The following is a 15,761-nucleotide window of genomic DNA, read 5'->3' as shown; positions in this document are numbered from 1 at the left end:
GCAGCTGAGGAAAGACAAATGCCTTTAGAATGCAGTTATGCTGAGGTGACTCATTGTGGCATGCATTTTAGAGTGCAAAAGCCAATCCGGCATTGCTGACTCATGGCTTATTTTAGCATTACAAAGCTAACCCGCATAAAACCGACGCAGAGAGGAATACAAGCCTACAAACGGAGTGCCCTCAGTTCATTGTGCGTACTCTGAACGGCTTCCCGAAACGGTCAGCTGAGCAAAAGTCTTCACTTTCTCTCGAACGACTTGTATTCCGCGTTCGTCGGACGCATTTAGCTCCAAGACCCTATGCCGGAACAGTTCAGGCCTAGGTACCGCAAAAGACATTTAGTGTTTAGTTATATAAATTTGTGAAGTGAACCATAACAGAGCAATGTTATGCAAGGGTCATTTCATAGAAAAAGAGGTGCTGGACCTCATTAGCACGACTCATTTGCATATGCCACACACCCCTGACATCACCGGACGGTGTACTAAATTATATCAGCTCAGCATCTAACTTAAAATGCTTCTTGAATCATAATGGTCATAATAAAACCTTAGTCCCATCATACTTCTTCAATTACTTTCTCCTATGTGGCCGCAGTGGCCTGAGGAAGATTTCCATCTGTCTACTTATATGTTTTGGTTATTTTCCCGTTTTTTATTAGAAAGTTTGTCGGGTCTTAAGAGTTCAGCAAAATTCTCACAGGGGGTTTGAACAACGGAGCCCAGAAGCAAGTATTTGGTAAGAAAGAAAGAAAGAGCACAATAAAATTTAGAGCAGGGGTGGCCAAACTGTGGCTTGGGAGCCATGTGTGGCTTCTTCACACACATTGTGCGGCTCTTGAAGCCCTAACTGACCTGTCAGCCAGCTTGGAGAAGACATTTCTCTCTTTAAGTCATTTCTCTAAGCCAAGCCAGCTGGTGGTTTGGAGAATATATTTAAAGTTATAGTTGCTTTCTTTCCACCTCTCCTTCCCTTCCCCCATCTATTTCCTTCCTTCTTTCTTTCTTTCCTTCCTTCCTTCCTCCCTCCCTCATTCATTTCTTGCGACTCTCAAACATCTGACATTTATTCTATGTGGCTCTTATGTTAAGTAAGTTTGGCCACCCCTGATTTAGAGGTTTTGGAGCTCTGTTCCTGTGAGCTCCTGCCCAAAATGGGGTCTGATTTTATGTAGTAGTACTCCGGCCTAAGCTTGTCAATTTTACAGATACTCTGCACAGGACTGCACTCTAGAGCGTACCTTACACGTTAAAGGGGTGTGTGTGTGTGTGCGCATGCCTTGCTTAAAGATTTTCCTTTCCTTCTTTTTAAACTGAAGGGCCCACTGAGTCTGAAATCTTTAACTGATGCATTACCCAGCACAACACTCCTTAAGGTGAGCCTTTAAGCCAAATCCACCTCAAAAATATTGTGATGTATTGGATATTGTGGATCCAAAGCTTCACATTTGTGTAGCTAAAACTGTGCCATGTTTACAAAATTATTTAGGACCCTGGCTTTTTAGCAATTTCCACCCAAAGCAGCTCACAAAACTATAAGCAGTGAAAAAAACAAACAGAGCTATGTTTTTAAAACACACACATATGAGTTAGTTGTAGGGCTGAAGGACTGGGGAGGGATTGCAGCAGGGCTGAAGGACTGGAGAAAGATTAGATTGAAATGTCCCCTCTCCAGCCCTCAGAAGTCCTGCTGCCGCTATCTCTGTAGGGGCTACAGCGGGGTGGATATCATTATCTTCCAAATGCTACACAGCGGCCTCACCAAGAAATGTCAATGTATGGAGCGGGGTCACAGTCATGCTAAAGCTGCCCCAGATGAACCGCTGCCTTCTGCAGTACAGCTGAGCACAAAAAGCTGCCAGGCCCTGTGTCCGTCAGTGTTATCTACTCAGCCTGGCAGCAGTTCCCCAGGGTCTCAAGTCGGAGGTCTTTTACATCAGCTACCGCCCAATCCTTTTAGCTAGAGATGCCAGGGCCTGAGTTTGGGGCTTTCTGCATGCAAAGGCAAAGATCCACATTCCAGCCCTTCTCTGGTTTATCTGGAGCCAACAAGGAAAATAACACAATAACTTGAAAATGCAAGAGAGATGGGATCCAGTTCATAGCTTTCTAAGGTTTGGGAGATACTTTCTACAATTCAGGGGTGTCAAACTCATTTGTTATGTGGGCCAGGTCTGACATAAATGAGACCTTTTGGGCTGAGCCATGTCAGGCTGGGGCCGTGTCTGTACCTATCTAAGATTAGGTACCAGAGATATAAATTTTTATAAAAAACACAGACAACACAAATATTTTTTAAAAATTTAAAATATGCTTAAAACGTTAGCACTCATTGGTCTTAAAGATGCTTTCTTTGTATTTCTCCCATGGGATCCAGGGAACTGGGCAAAGGACGCTCTGGCTCTTTCCTTCCTTCCCCAGGGAACCAGGAGGGGAAGGAGCCTCAGCCAATAGAAGTGAGAGAGGCTTGACTCAGCAGCTCTGCTGTACCATTGAGAGAGTCTGGCAAATAAAGTTATACCTCTCCTCCCTTCCTCCCCACGGGAGGAGCCTCAGTCAATGGAGAAAACAGAGGTTTTGCTCTGTAGCTCCTGTGCAATTAAGCGAGCCTTGCAAAGCAAGCTATTATGCAGAAGGAAGCAAGATATAGGGAGAAGGAAGCAGATGACAGCCAGTTGCTCAGGGGCCTGATAGGAGCCCTCCAGAAGCATGTTTGACACCCCTGTTCTACAATATGTTATCCACAAAATGCTAACACATGGGGACCACACTTCATGTATTACCGGATTCCAAAATGATCCTCATTTGTTAGCTGCTATAACCAACACAAAGGTTTTATATGCTTGCATAAAAACAAACTTCTGAAATTACAGAGGAATGTTTCTTTTGACCTTTTGGAGGTCTCTTGTATGTTAGTATGCAGCTTCTATGGAAAGAAAATCCTAATAAAAACAAGATTCCTATTTTTGCCACCTGCTTGGGATTGCAAAAACTGGGAAAGCTGTTAAGTACCAGCCAGGACATAATACAAGGCTAGTTGATAATGTCTGGCTTGTTGAGTCATGAGCAATGTTCACTCTAAGCTGAGTTAGAGTGCACTAGCTCACAGATTTTTAGCCTCCAGCTCACACATTTTTGTCTTAGCTCAGAAAAAATGGCTCGGAGCACAATAATTTATGCAGTAGCTCACAACTTTAATGCCAGTAGCTCACAAAGTAGAAGTTTTGCTCACAAGACTCCGCAGCTTAGAGGGAACATTGGTCATGAGGTGTGCAGCCCTGCCTTGTCCGAGTTCTTGCAAACTTAGACCACGGTCTCAGTTTTGAACATTCAAGTTTGGTGTCCTGCCCTTTTGAGATGGTTTCAACCACAGACAGCCACAAAACGACACTGCTGTTCCCACGGTTCTTTGACCATGAGGCTGCAAACAATCAGCCCAGTGTACCCACTTCACATCCGTCTAAGATCTTCTCCTCAGAGCACGAGATTAGCATATTTAGAGAGCTTATCACAATGCAGAACAGATTTACTGGCCACTCCAGGGCCCTCTGAAAAAGATATCTGTTTCTTTGCCTTCTCTCCAACTGTGTCTTAGGCAAAATACTCACCCTACGATCAGTGGTCCTTCTAAGCTGAGTTAACTTAACCTCCAACTCACACATTTTTGTCTCGGCTCAGGAAAAATGGCCCTAGAGCAAACTAATTTATGCAGTAGCTCACAACTGTAATGCCAGTAGATCACAAAGTAGATTTTTTTCTCACAAGACTCCACAGCTTAGAGCGGGGGTATCAAACATGCAGTTCGGGGGCTGAATCAGGGCCCCGAGCAACTGGCTGTCATCTGCTTCCTTCTCCCTCTCTCTTCCTTCCTTCTGCATAACAGCCTGCTTTGCAAGGCTTGCTCAGTTGCACAGGAGCTACAGAGCAAAACTCTATTTTCTCCATTGGCTGAGGCTCCTCCCTTGGGGAGGAAGCTTGCTTTGCCAGGCTTTCTCAATAGCACAACAGAGCTACTGAGCCAAGCTTCTATTCCTTCTACTGGCTGAGGCTTCTCTCCCCACCCCTCCCCAGTCGCCTGGGGAAGGAAGGAAAGAGCCAGAGCTTCCTTTGCCCAGTTCCCTGGATCCCATGGGAGAAATACAAAGAAAGCATCTTTAAGACCAACGAGTGCTAATGTTTTTAAGAATGTTTTAAAAGTTTGTTAAAAATATATTTGTGTTTGTCTATGTTCTTTATATAATTTATATCTCTGCTACCTAACCTTAAATAGGTACACACATGGCCTGGCCCAACATGGCTCGGCCCGACAAGGTCTCATTTATGTCAGATCCGGCCCTCGTAACAGATGAGTTTGACACCTCTGGCTTAGAGGGAACATTGCCTATGATTAGTCCAGCAGGAAATGGAACGGGAAGCAGATGTGGTTTAATCGTCAGAAACCGAGAGATGCATTTCCAGATAAATGGCTTCCTGTATTGTTTTTAAAAGCTAGTACCTTCCTTTGTAAAAGCCCCGTGGCACAGAGTGTTAAAGCTGCAGTACTGCAGTCGGAGCCCTCTGCTCACGACCTGAGTTTGATCCCAGCGAAAGCCGGTTCAGGTTGACTCAGCCTTCCATCCTTCTGAGGTCGGTAAAATGAGTACCCAGCTTGCTGGGGGGGAATGAGTACCCAGCTTGCTGTAGATGACTGGGGGAGGCAATGGCAAACCACCCCGTACAAAGTCTGCCGTGAAAACGTGAAAGCAATGTCACCCCAGAGTCGGAAACGACTGGTGCTTGCACAGGGGAATACTTTTACCTTTTTTACCTTCCTTTGTGTTCTAGTTTTAATTTCCAATTAAGCCTTATGAAGCTGCCTCAGACTAATCCATTAAGATCAGTAGAGTCTACTCAGAGTGGCAGTGGCTCTCCAGGGTATCAGGACACAGCCCTTCACCTCATCTACTGCTGGCTCTTTTAATTGGAGATGCCAGGGATTGAACCTGGGACCTTCTGCATACAAAGCAGAGGGTCTTCCACTGAACCACAGTCCCTCCCCTCCATCTTAGGTTGAAAGTGTACAGTAATTTCCAATTGTTTACAGGCTTCTCTGCTTTTTTCATTTCCTAGTCCCCAAAGAGAACATTTCCCACAGAAGTAGTTCAAGTCATTGCTGCAGGAGAGAAATTCTGCAGTCTACAACGAACAAAACAGACCGAGTGGACCTTTTTGGGATAGAAAGCAATTTTCAGGAAACAGTTATTGGTCCCACCAAAAATTCCCTATTCCCTTTATAAAATTAAATCTGTAAAATATAACGAGTGACTTTTACTGTTATTTTCACTTTCTCCATTATCAGTGTGAATAGAAAGTATATTGATTTGAACCAACAGGAAAAAAAATGGTAACACTAATAGTGTCTATCAAATAGAACAAGACAAATGCAGAGCTTTGGGTGCTGGGTGGAGCAATGAAACTACTCAATTTGCATCTTAGGAGGAGTGCAGATAGCAAGTGACTGAAGGGGGGAGTAACTGGGTAGGATGTGGAGCAGGAGGCCACAGGAGATGGTGGCGGCTACAAGCACAGATAGCTTCAAGAGGGGATTGGATAAGCATATGGAGCAGAGGTCCATCAGTGGCTATTAGCCACAGCTTATCATTGGAACTCTTTGTCTGGGGCAGTGATGCTCTGTATTCTTGGTGCTTGTGGGGGGCACAGCGGGAGGACTTCTAGTGTCCTGGCCCCACTGACGGACCTCCTGATGGCATCTGGTTTTTTGGCCCCTGTGTGACACAGTGTTGGACTGGAGGGGCCATTGGCCTGATCCAACATGGCTTCTCTTATGTTAGGAGGCCTAGTCATTTTTTTCTCTGCAAGAACTGAATTGCTGAAAAGCCTCAGCTGAAGAAATTTTTAATTGGTGGGGGCCCTTCCCTTATGGAAACCACTTCTTGTGGAGTTCACCCCCAGACCACCGATCTTTGAACTGGAGCTTATTTTTTCTCTTGGATGGTGATGAAGGAGGCTCTGAGAACTTCCCTTCCCACTGCAGGCCTGCTTCTAAAGGACTGCGGTTGGGCCGACTTCAAGAAAACTGCACTTCTGGGACACTGACTACTAGACCTTCAGTTGGGGAAGGAGTTTGGCGGTGGCGAGTACCCTACCCTGTGTGCAAAATTGGATTTTCCCCATTGTGGGACACAGATACTTTGCTTAAGCCAAGGTATGGGAGGGGCTTTAAGAAAGGAGGCACTAAGCCTTCAACCTGCCCTTATTTCCAACACCCAGGTTAGTTACACATATGTTTACAGAGTCATATATAATCAAACCATGGGAAGTATTAATATACTGAGAAAGACACATGAAATTGTCAGTTTCAACTCTTCTGTACTTTTAATGGTTTGACTTCAGACTTACCCATAGAGTTCTCTAGCTGCCGCCAAAATAGTAGATGTCTTTCCTGTCCCAGGAGGGCCATAAAACAAGAGATTGGGAAGCTGCAAGAAGAAAATTCATCCAGTTTTTAGTATGCACACATTTTCTTGCCTTTCCTGGACATTTACAATAAAAAAGTACAGATGACGAGCAAAAAGGGAAACAACAAGAATTCAGACATGTGATACCTTTGCAATATCTGCCCACACTGAATTCCATTTACATCTCTATTTGTACTATTCACGCAAGCTTCTATTCACATGTCCAGCTGACTACTTCTGTGAAGTGCTGTAATCTCTGAAGCCCTCCCACCAGCAGCCCCATCAGTTACTACTCTGTGCCAACTATTTTTTTTAAAAATAAGTCTTCTGAAATAGTTGTAAATATTGTATAACCAGAAGTCCCCAAACCCATTTGCAGCACCAACTGCTTCTGCACAACATCTCCTTCAAATTCTCTTCCAGCTTTGGGGGAAGGGCAGTGAGGGGGAAGGTCTTTCACTGTGCCCTTAAATCTTCTGGTATATGCTAAAGATTGGGGGAAAGGCTCATTTTTACTTTGTACTGGGCTTCAGGAAAGTCAGTAGTTAAATGACTCCCCCTTACTGTTTCTGCTTTCCTGAGGCTCAGTGTGAAGCAAGAGACTGCTTGTGTACGCCCTAAAAAACTTGGAAAAGTGGAGGAAGAGTCAGGTCACAACCACAACCAGCCAACCCCCCGCCCCTAAAATTTATTGCTGTCAAGTCACAGCTGACATGGCAACCCTACAGGGTTTTCAAGGCAAGAGGTGTTCAGTGGTGGTTTGCCATTGCCTGTCTCTGCGCACCAAGCCTAGGCTACCTTTGTGATCTCCCATCCACCAGAGCCGAGCCTGCTTAGCTCCTGAGTTCAGGCTACCTGAGCCATCCAGGTCAAGCTAAAATTCATAGGCCGCTGTAACACCTCTAAAGTTGAACAGGTACAGGAGGTATCATTGAGGTACAATAAAACAAGGATTCAGTCGAGTGGTGGAAAGAGCTATGAAATCACAGCTAACATATGGCAACCTTGTAGAGTTTTCAAGACAAAAGACAAAAATAGTTTGCCATTGCCTGCCTCCACATAGCAACCCTGGGCTTACCTGGTGGTCTCCCATCCAAGTACTAAACAGAGCTGACCCTGCTTAGATTCTCTGATATATAGAGTTTTCAAGGCTCAAGACAAAAGGTGGTTTGCCATTGGCCGCCTCCATGAAGCAACCGTGGGCTTACCTGGTGGTCTCCCATCCAAGTACTAAAGAGAGCTGACCCTGCTTAGATTCTCTGATATGTAGAGTTTTCAAGGCTAAAGACAAAAGGTGGATTGCTATTGCCTGCTTCCATGAAGCAACCTTGGGCTTACCTGGTGGTCTCCCATCCAAGTTTTATAATTATTTCATTGCATATTACAATGTAGTAATAATAACAAGGAAACGACATTGGATTTATATCCTGCCCTGCACTCCGGATCTCAGAGCAGCTCACAATCTCCTTTATCGTCTTCCTCCACAACAGACACCCTGTGCGTTGGGTGGGGCTGAGAGATCTCTCCCAGAAGCTGCTCTTTCAAGGACAACTCTGCAAAAGCTATGGCTGACCCAAGGCCATTCCAGCAGCTGCAAGTGGAGGAGGGGGGAATCAAACTCAGTTCTCCCAGATAAGAGTCTGCGCACTTAACCACCACACCAAAATAAAGTGCACAATTGTATCATCCTTAAACCATTGCCCCCCCCCCCCCACCAGTGCATGGGAAAATTGCCTTCCACAAATCCGGTCTCTGGTGCCAAAAAGGTTGGGGACCACTGTTCTAGATGACCTCTCTCTCTTTCCTGAGCTCGGAGCTATAGCAAGTTAACCTTTCTAAAGTTAATCTGTTCACAATAAGTTAAATGTACCTACATGAATAGATCATTTTAAGATGTGCTTCTGTTTTTGTAAGTAAAATTTCTTTCTCTTGTTACCATGTGAGTCAGATCATCTCTGTAATTTGTTTGAACACCGTGAACTGGGAAATGTGGAGGATTAAGGATGCTGCGTAAAGCTTCCATGCTTTCAAGCAAAAAAAAAAAAAACCAAATCATTTTTTACATTCAACCCAACAGCAGAAGGGGGATAAATAAGTGTTCTTTACTAGTTCCAATGAGCTCCCATTTCTCCCCAGCACCTTTTGTAAAAAGCTGCTATTCCAGGGGTGGCCAACGGTAGCTCTCCAGATGTTTTTTGCCTACAACTCCCATCAGCCCCAGCCATTGGCCATGCTGGCTAAAGACAAAAGGTGGTTTGCTAAAAGCTACCGTTTGCCAAAAGCTACCGTTGGCCACCCCTGTGCTATTCCATTAGTAGATACAAGGATTTTTTTTCAAAGGGCCTTTTGGGAAGACCATAATGAGAGATCTTGATACAGATTACTCTATTCAGACTCAATTTACTCTATTGCCTTCACTGGCTACTAGTTTTAACTGGCATCAACCATACCAGCTGGAGTTTGCCATAAGGACCCAGGTGTTAGAGCTTGGGACCAATGTATGGCTCTTGAAGCCCCCACTATCCTGCCAGCTGGCTTGAAGGAGGCATTTGTCACTTTAAATCACTTATTGAAGCTAAGCCAGCTGGCAGCTTGGAGAATGCATTTAAAGTTGCTTTCTTTCACCTCTCCCCATTTATTTGCCCTCCTTCCTTCTAGCTCTCAAACATCTGATGTTTATATCTTGAGGCTCTCAAACGCTTGGCATTTATTCTATGCAGCTCTTATGTTAAGCATGTTCGACCACCCCTGTGTTAGAGGAACACAAGCACAAAGCTGCCCTGTCTTCCCACTCCTGGACATGCAGAACTAATGGCCTGATTCTTTGAGTTCCAAACTCTTTGGGATCACATCATAACTGTATTCAATAGACACGTGCCAGAGATATCTAAACAGAACTCTGGATCAAACAGCTACTCTCCTACTTCTTTCTCCTATTCTAAATATAGAGGCTTGGTGTTAGTAAAGTGCCTGTTTCCCATAAATAAGCTAATCGAGTATATATTGTGTGCTAAGATTTCGTGAAGGAATTCCTTGACTGATATTAACACTACTGTCTGGTGAAATGTGTCCTAATCCTTTATTTAACTTAATGCTTGTATTTTTAGCAGCACTGTAACTTGACCAAGCCATGCCATTTCCAACGCTTGCCAATGATGAAGTTATAATATCTATAGCTGCCACAGTCTAGTTATGAGACGATAAAAGCTACTGACGCCTATTGAGAGCCAGCATGGTGTAACGGTTAGGAGCGGTGGACTCTAAGCTGAAAAAACAGGTTTCGTTCCCCACTCCTCCGCATGAAGCCTGCTGGGTGACCGTGGACCAGTCACTGTTCTCTCCAAACAAAGTGCCTCTTGTGGGGAGAGGAAGGGAATGTCTTTGAGACTCCTTAAGGTAAAATGGAGTGTAAAAACCAACTCTTCTTCTGAGAAGTCACAATCTTTCAGGAGGACATGATCCACATTGCACATATATTTGAAGCTGCCTTGCACTGAGTCAAAAAGAAGATGATATTTGATTTATACCCCGCCCTACACTCTGAATCTCAGAGCAGCTTACAATCTCCTTTACCTCCCCGCCCCCAACAGACACCCTGTGAGGTAGGTGGAGCTGAGAGAGCTCTTCCAGAAACTGCCCATTCAAGGACAGCTCTGCGGGAGTATGGCTGACCCAAGGCCATTCCAGCAGCTGCAAGTGGAGGAGTGGAGAATCAAACCCGGTTCTTCCAGATAAGAGTTGGCACACTTAACCACTACATCAAACTGGCTTTCCATTGGTCCATCAAGGTCACTGTTGTCTACTCAGATCCGGCAGTGGCTCTCCAGGGTCCCAGGCAGAGGTCTTTTATATCACCTGTTGTGGCACTTGATGTTCTGTAAGTTAGTATTTTCAATGTATGACCTTTTTAATTTTTTTACAGTCTGTCAGTGTACCACGCATGACTAATACACAGAAGTCTCTGCTTCAACAGGAGTGCCACAAGACATAAGAACATAAGAGAAACCATGTTGGATCAGGCCAATGGCCCACCTAGTCCAACACTGTGTCACACAGTGGCCAAAAAAACCCAAGTGCCATCAGGAGGTCCACCAGTGGGGCTAGAAGCCCTCCCACTGTGCTCCCCCAGGCACCAAGAATACAGAGCATCACTGCCCCAGACAGAGAGTTCCAACAATACGCTGGCTAGTAGCCACTGATGGACCTCTGCTCCATATGCTTATCCAATCCCCTCTTGAAGCTGTCTATGCTTGTAGCTGCCGCCACCTCCTGTGGCAGTGAATTCCACATGTTAATCTTCCTTTGGGTGTCTTCCTTTTATCAGTTCTAACCCAACTGCTCAGCAATTTAATTGAATGTCCACGAGTTCTCATATTGTGAGAAAGGGAGAAAAGTACTTCTTTCTCTGCTTTCTCTATCCAATGCATAATCTTGTCATCCTCTATCATGTCAATCTCTATGATGTCAACTTTTCTCTTCCTTTGAGTATGGTGCTTAGTCATCCTTTCAAAAACTGCATAGCAGAAAAGGGGGCCATCAGAGGTGCACTGCCTGTCTGAGAAATAGCTAAATTAAAAGACAAGGTATCTCAGAGTCCCCCAACGTGGTGCCCACCACTACCTTTTCTGGTGCCTGCCAAGTGTTCTTAGGAAGTGGGCAGGGACAGTTGGGGCTCTTACCCAGCAAGGCTCCAGGCTGGCTGTGCAGATTTTTAAAAATGTGGCAGCAGCTGCCACAGCACAAGAATAATCATTGGGTGACTAAAGGTCAGCTACAGCACACGGTTTGTGGTTGGCTCCACTTGTGGCAGTCGTTTCGTGGCTGTGTCCATCACATTGTGTCATAATTCCACAGGTGCCCCCAAACTCAAAACAGCTGACGGCCCTGAGGTATCTGTTCATAAAGAGAAATGTAGGCTTCACCGGTAAACTAACAAAGAGGCTAAACACGCTTTCTACAGCGCACACTGACGTATGGAATGTGCTGATACTCGATACAGTAGTTAATGGCCAATGATACAATTTTGAAAAGAAGTCTACGAATGTTTATAGAAATATTTGCAAGCACACGTATCTGTATACATTGAAGAAGCCACCCCAAGCACCTTGGAGGAACTCCAACTCAGTAAAGAAAATGCAAGATGTGGTTTGTTCCTTAGAGATAACAGATACTACTAATAATAATAATAATAATAGTGTGTCATCAAGTCACAGCTGACTCAAGGTGACCCCAGTACCATAGTTTAAGGCAAAAAACTGTGCAATCATCCTAAAATTATGAAACTACTTACAACCAGTGTTCCCTCTAAGCTGAGTTAGCGTGAGCTAGCTCAGATTTTTAGCCTCCAGCTCACACATTTTTGTCTTAGCTCAGGAAGGATGACCCCAGAGCAGTGTTCCCTCTAAGCTGAGTTAACGTGAGCTAGCTCACAGATTTTTAGCCTCCAGCTCACAAATTTGCATTTTAGCTCAGAAAAAATGGCCCCAGAGCACACTAATTTATGCGGTAGCTCACAACTTTAATGCCAGTAGCTCCCAAAGTAGAATTTTTGCTCAGAAGACTCTGCAGCTTAGAGGGAACATTGCCCCAGAGCACACTAATTCATGCAGTAGCTCACAAAATAGAATTTTTTTTGCTCACAAGATTTTGCAGCTTAGAGGGAACATTGCTTACAACAGCGGTTGGGATTCAAACAACTTCAACATGCCCAATGACATCACCGGCTCATTCTCTGAACACACACCCATAACGTACGGCTCTTTCTTTGGATACACACCCATAAGATATCACAAGTTGCTTCTGAAAGTCTCCTAGTTTTCCAAAGCCAGCTGCTGTTTGGCACAGGGAGCTTCCAAGGGAGGAAGGGACACCCAAGGCCCCTGGAGCACATGAGACTAATTGTTTCTTTGGACCCCAGCCAATAAACGTATACTCTTCTCACCCCAGCCATGAATGCCGGGAACGATATTGCATAGCTTGGTCATGTTAACTACAGCAAAACATAAACCTCAGTACTACCCGAGTGTTAAATTTAATTCTTTCTATTAGAAAAGGAGCAAAAAGAAAAGTTAAACTTGGCGTATTGTCATGGCCATGAACTGTTCCTGATTCTGCTCCGTAAGATCTAAAATAGTTGACTCAAAATAGAACAGCCCAGCCGGCTCCGGAAGTCTTACAAGGCACCAAATATCAGGCTTCTAGAGAGAAACAACAGGATTTTAGCTACATGGAGAGTTACTGCTGTAGCTAGCTACAGAATGAGCAGGTAGTAAGACTCTCAAGGCAAGATCGCAAGTCTGTCTTTTCAAGGCAAGACCCCGGCAAGATAACAATTTACTGGATCCTAAAGAATGAACAGCAGCCTAGCAGCCCAGCCTTGCCTAGCCTGCTCTTGTTGGAAACAGGGTCAGCTATGGTTAATGCTTGGATGGGAGACCACCAAGGAAGACCAGGGTTGCTATGCAGAGGAAGGAAAAAGGAAATCACCTCTACTCATCTCATGCCTTGAAAACCCTATGTGGGACTGCAGTAAATTAGTTCATAGAATCATAGAGATGGAAGGGACCCCCCCCCCCGGCAAAGGGCCATTTAGTCCAACCCCCCCTGCACAATGCAGGAAACTCACAAATACCTCCCCCTCAGTTCACAGGATCAGCACTGCTATCAGATGGCCATCTAGCCTCTGTTTAGAAACCTCCAAGGAAGAAAAGCCCACCACCTCCCAAGGAAGCCTGTTCTGCTGAGGAACCACTCTAACGGTCAGGAAGTTAATGTAATGAGCTGGAAACTCTTTTGATTTAATTTCAACCTGCTGGTTCTGGTCCGACCTTCTGGGGCCACAGAAAATAATTCTGCACCATCCTCTAGATGACAGCCCTTCAAGTACTTGAAGATGGTGATCATATCACCTCTCAGCTGCCTCCTCTCCAGGCTAAACATGAGAGCACAGCCCTTAATTGTTATTATTATTAAAGAACGCGCTCTCTCACAGAAAATATTTCCCTTTCTGCCTGCAACCCCCCGTTCCACTACAGTATCTCTCACCATCCCAGAGTATCCCCACCCCCAGGAGCAGCTTTGGAAGAGCTGCAGTGAAAAGCACAATCAGCAAAAAAAACCCCTTCTCTGCAAACTCATTCCATCACGTTTTTTTACTATATACTAACCAAATATCTTCTTTGATATTCTAGCTCGATTTCAAAAGGAGTTTCATTGTGCTTCTTGCAATGCTAGCACTTTGACAATTATATAAACTCTAGAGCTACTTAAATATACTGTTGCCGTTGCTTACACAGCAAAATTTGTGATTATCCCAGGGAAACAGATTATGTAACATAAAAAGATGAATTTCTAATCATATACCCAGTAGGTGAACCCGGCTGTCAGCATACAGGTAAGAAAAAACAAAACAAAACCCTGCGCAAGGGAGCCAGGTACAGGCAAGAGATTTTTAAAACAAAACAAACGTCAAAGTTTGCAGAAAAATCTCGGGGAGCGGGGAGTTAATAAAGGCAAGGGGGATTTAAAGCCTCCCAAAGTTAAAGAAAAACAATCTTGCAGTGGTACCGCAGGAACTCAGCTGCCATCTTAAGAACATAAGAGAAGCCATGTTGGATCAGGCCAATGGCCCATCCAGTCCACACTGCGCGTCACACAGTGGCCAAAAAAACCCCAGGTGCCATCAGGAGGTTCATCTTGGGGGTGGCCAAGCAAACCACTGTCATGGCAGGTGGCAGAAGATACCCTCCATTTTATCCTTAAAACGAAACTGTGACACAGGGTGTGAGTGATTGGCCTAAGATTGCCCAGCGAGCTTCAGTGGTAGAGTGGGGTATTCCGACCGCTAAGCTCTGAGCAGAGCCGATCTCAAAAGGCATGCCCTAAAACCTGGCTTCCATGCTCATCACAAGAAGCACCATTCAGTGGCTAAGGATTTATAAGCCAACACCCCACAGCCCAGTTTCTATCACTGAAGGAGGACTGATGGATGCTACAACCATTCAAGAAAACTACAATACTCACATCAGCTCCCTGTAAGGATTTCTTCAATACAGCAACAACTTCCTCTTGAAATGCAACTTCATCCACACACTTTGGACGGCTAGATTTTTAAAAAAGAAAGAAAAATCACTAATGCATACTCATTTATTCACATTCACACACACACTGTTGCATTATATCACTCAGTTAAGGCTTCCTTTGTCTTTTTCTCTTTATGGCAATGCAGAGATGGGCTTTCATAAATGCAGCACCCATCCTACTAAACTCACATGTCTGGTTCCCTTTGCCAGCTAGTTTTCTTGTTGTTTTGTATGCAGGATGGATTTTTGGGGTGGGGTATTGTTTATAAGTGCATTTATTTATTGTATTATTTTTATTTATTTCGGTAAATTTATATTCCACCCTTTCCTAAATGGGCTCAGGGCGGATTACATCCAAGTAAAACCAGTCAAGTACAATGTGGGGGAGGAAGATAAAGGAGATTGTCACTGCTCTGAGACTCTGGGATTCAGAGTATAGGGTGGGATATAAATCCAACATCATCTTCTTTTTCTATTAAAAAAAAGCCCTGGACTCTGTTATGTCTGTCAAAAATCCATCCTGGCTCTGACCTGGACAGGCCAGGCAAGTCAGATCTCCGAAGCTAAGCAAGGCCAACTCTTGGCAAGTCCTTGGATGAGAGACCTCCTTGGAATACCAGCAGTCAGGAGGCAGAGGCAGGCTTTATTCAGCCACCTCCCTGAATATCCTCCAAGCCCCCGGTTGAGGTCAGTCACCAGAGGTCACTATGACTTCCAGGTGCACTTTTTTTGTAGAAAAAGATGACATTGGATTTATATCCCACCCTATACTCTGAATCTCAGACCCCGTGAGGTAAGTGAGGCTGAGAGAGCTCTCACAGAAGTTGCCCTTTCAAAGACAACTCCTACGAAAGCTATGGCCAACTCAAGGCCATTCCAGCAGTTGCAAGTGGAGGAGTGGGGAATCAAACCCGGTTCTCCCAAATAAGAGTCCACACACTTAACCACTACACCAAACTGGCTCTTTGTGGCTTCTGAGCCACAGTTTGGCCACCCCTGGACTAGCCTCAGTCATCTGTGGATATCTGTATAGTGTGTTTTTTATTATTATTATGGATGGATGTTAGTATACAGCCTGTGAGGTAAGTGGGGCTGAGAGAGCTCTCACAGGAGCTGCCCTTTCAAGGACAACCTCTGCCAGAGCTATGGCTGACCCAAGGCCATTCCAGCAGTTGCGAGTGGAAGAGGGGGGAATCAAACCCGGTTCTCCCAGATAAAAGTC

General features: G+C 44.8%; 1 protein-coding gene across 2 annotated transcripts in view; it reads right to left on the bottom strand.

Moving 5' to 3' along the window:
• The window catches only part of RFC4 (replication factor C subunit 4), a 36,443-nt gene that overhangs the window by 13,691 nt on the left and 6,991 nt on the right, over positions 1-15,761 (bottom strand). For both annotated transcript variants that reach the window (XM_060242587.1, XM_060242588.1), the window contains exons 3-5: positions 14,481-14,559; positions 6,400-6,479; positions 200-319 (exon numbers count right to left, since the gene is read on the bottom strand). In XM_060242587.1, coding sequence (XP_060098570.1) covers positions 200-319; positions 6,400-6,479; positions 14,481-14,559 — 279 coding nt within the window. The remainder of the gene's footprint in view (positions 1-199; positions 320-6,399; positions 6,480-14,480; positions 14,560-15,761) is intronic.

The sequence above is a fragment of the Heteronotia binoei genome, chromosome 6 (genome assembly GCF_032191835.1).
Source record: "Heteronotia binoei isolate CCM8104 ecotype False Entrance Well chromosome 6, APGP_CSIRO_Hbin_v1, whole genome shotgun sequence".
NCBI classification, from domain to species: Eukaryota; Metazoa; Chordata; class Lepidosauria; order Squamata; family Gekkonidae; genus Heteronotia; species Heteronotia binoei.
Note: the sequence above shows the minus strand (reverse complement) of the source record. Positions and strands in the feature narration are given on the sequence as shown.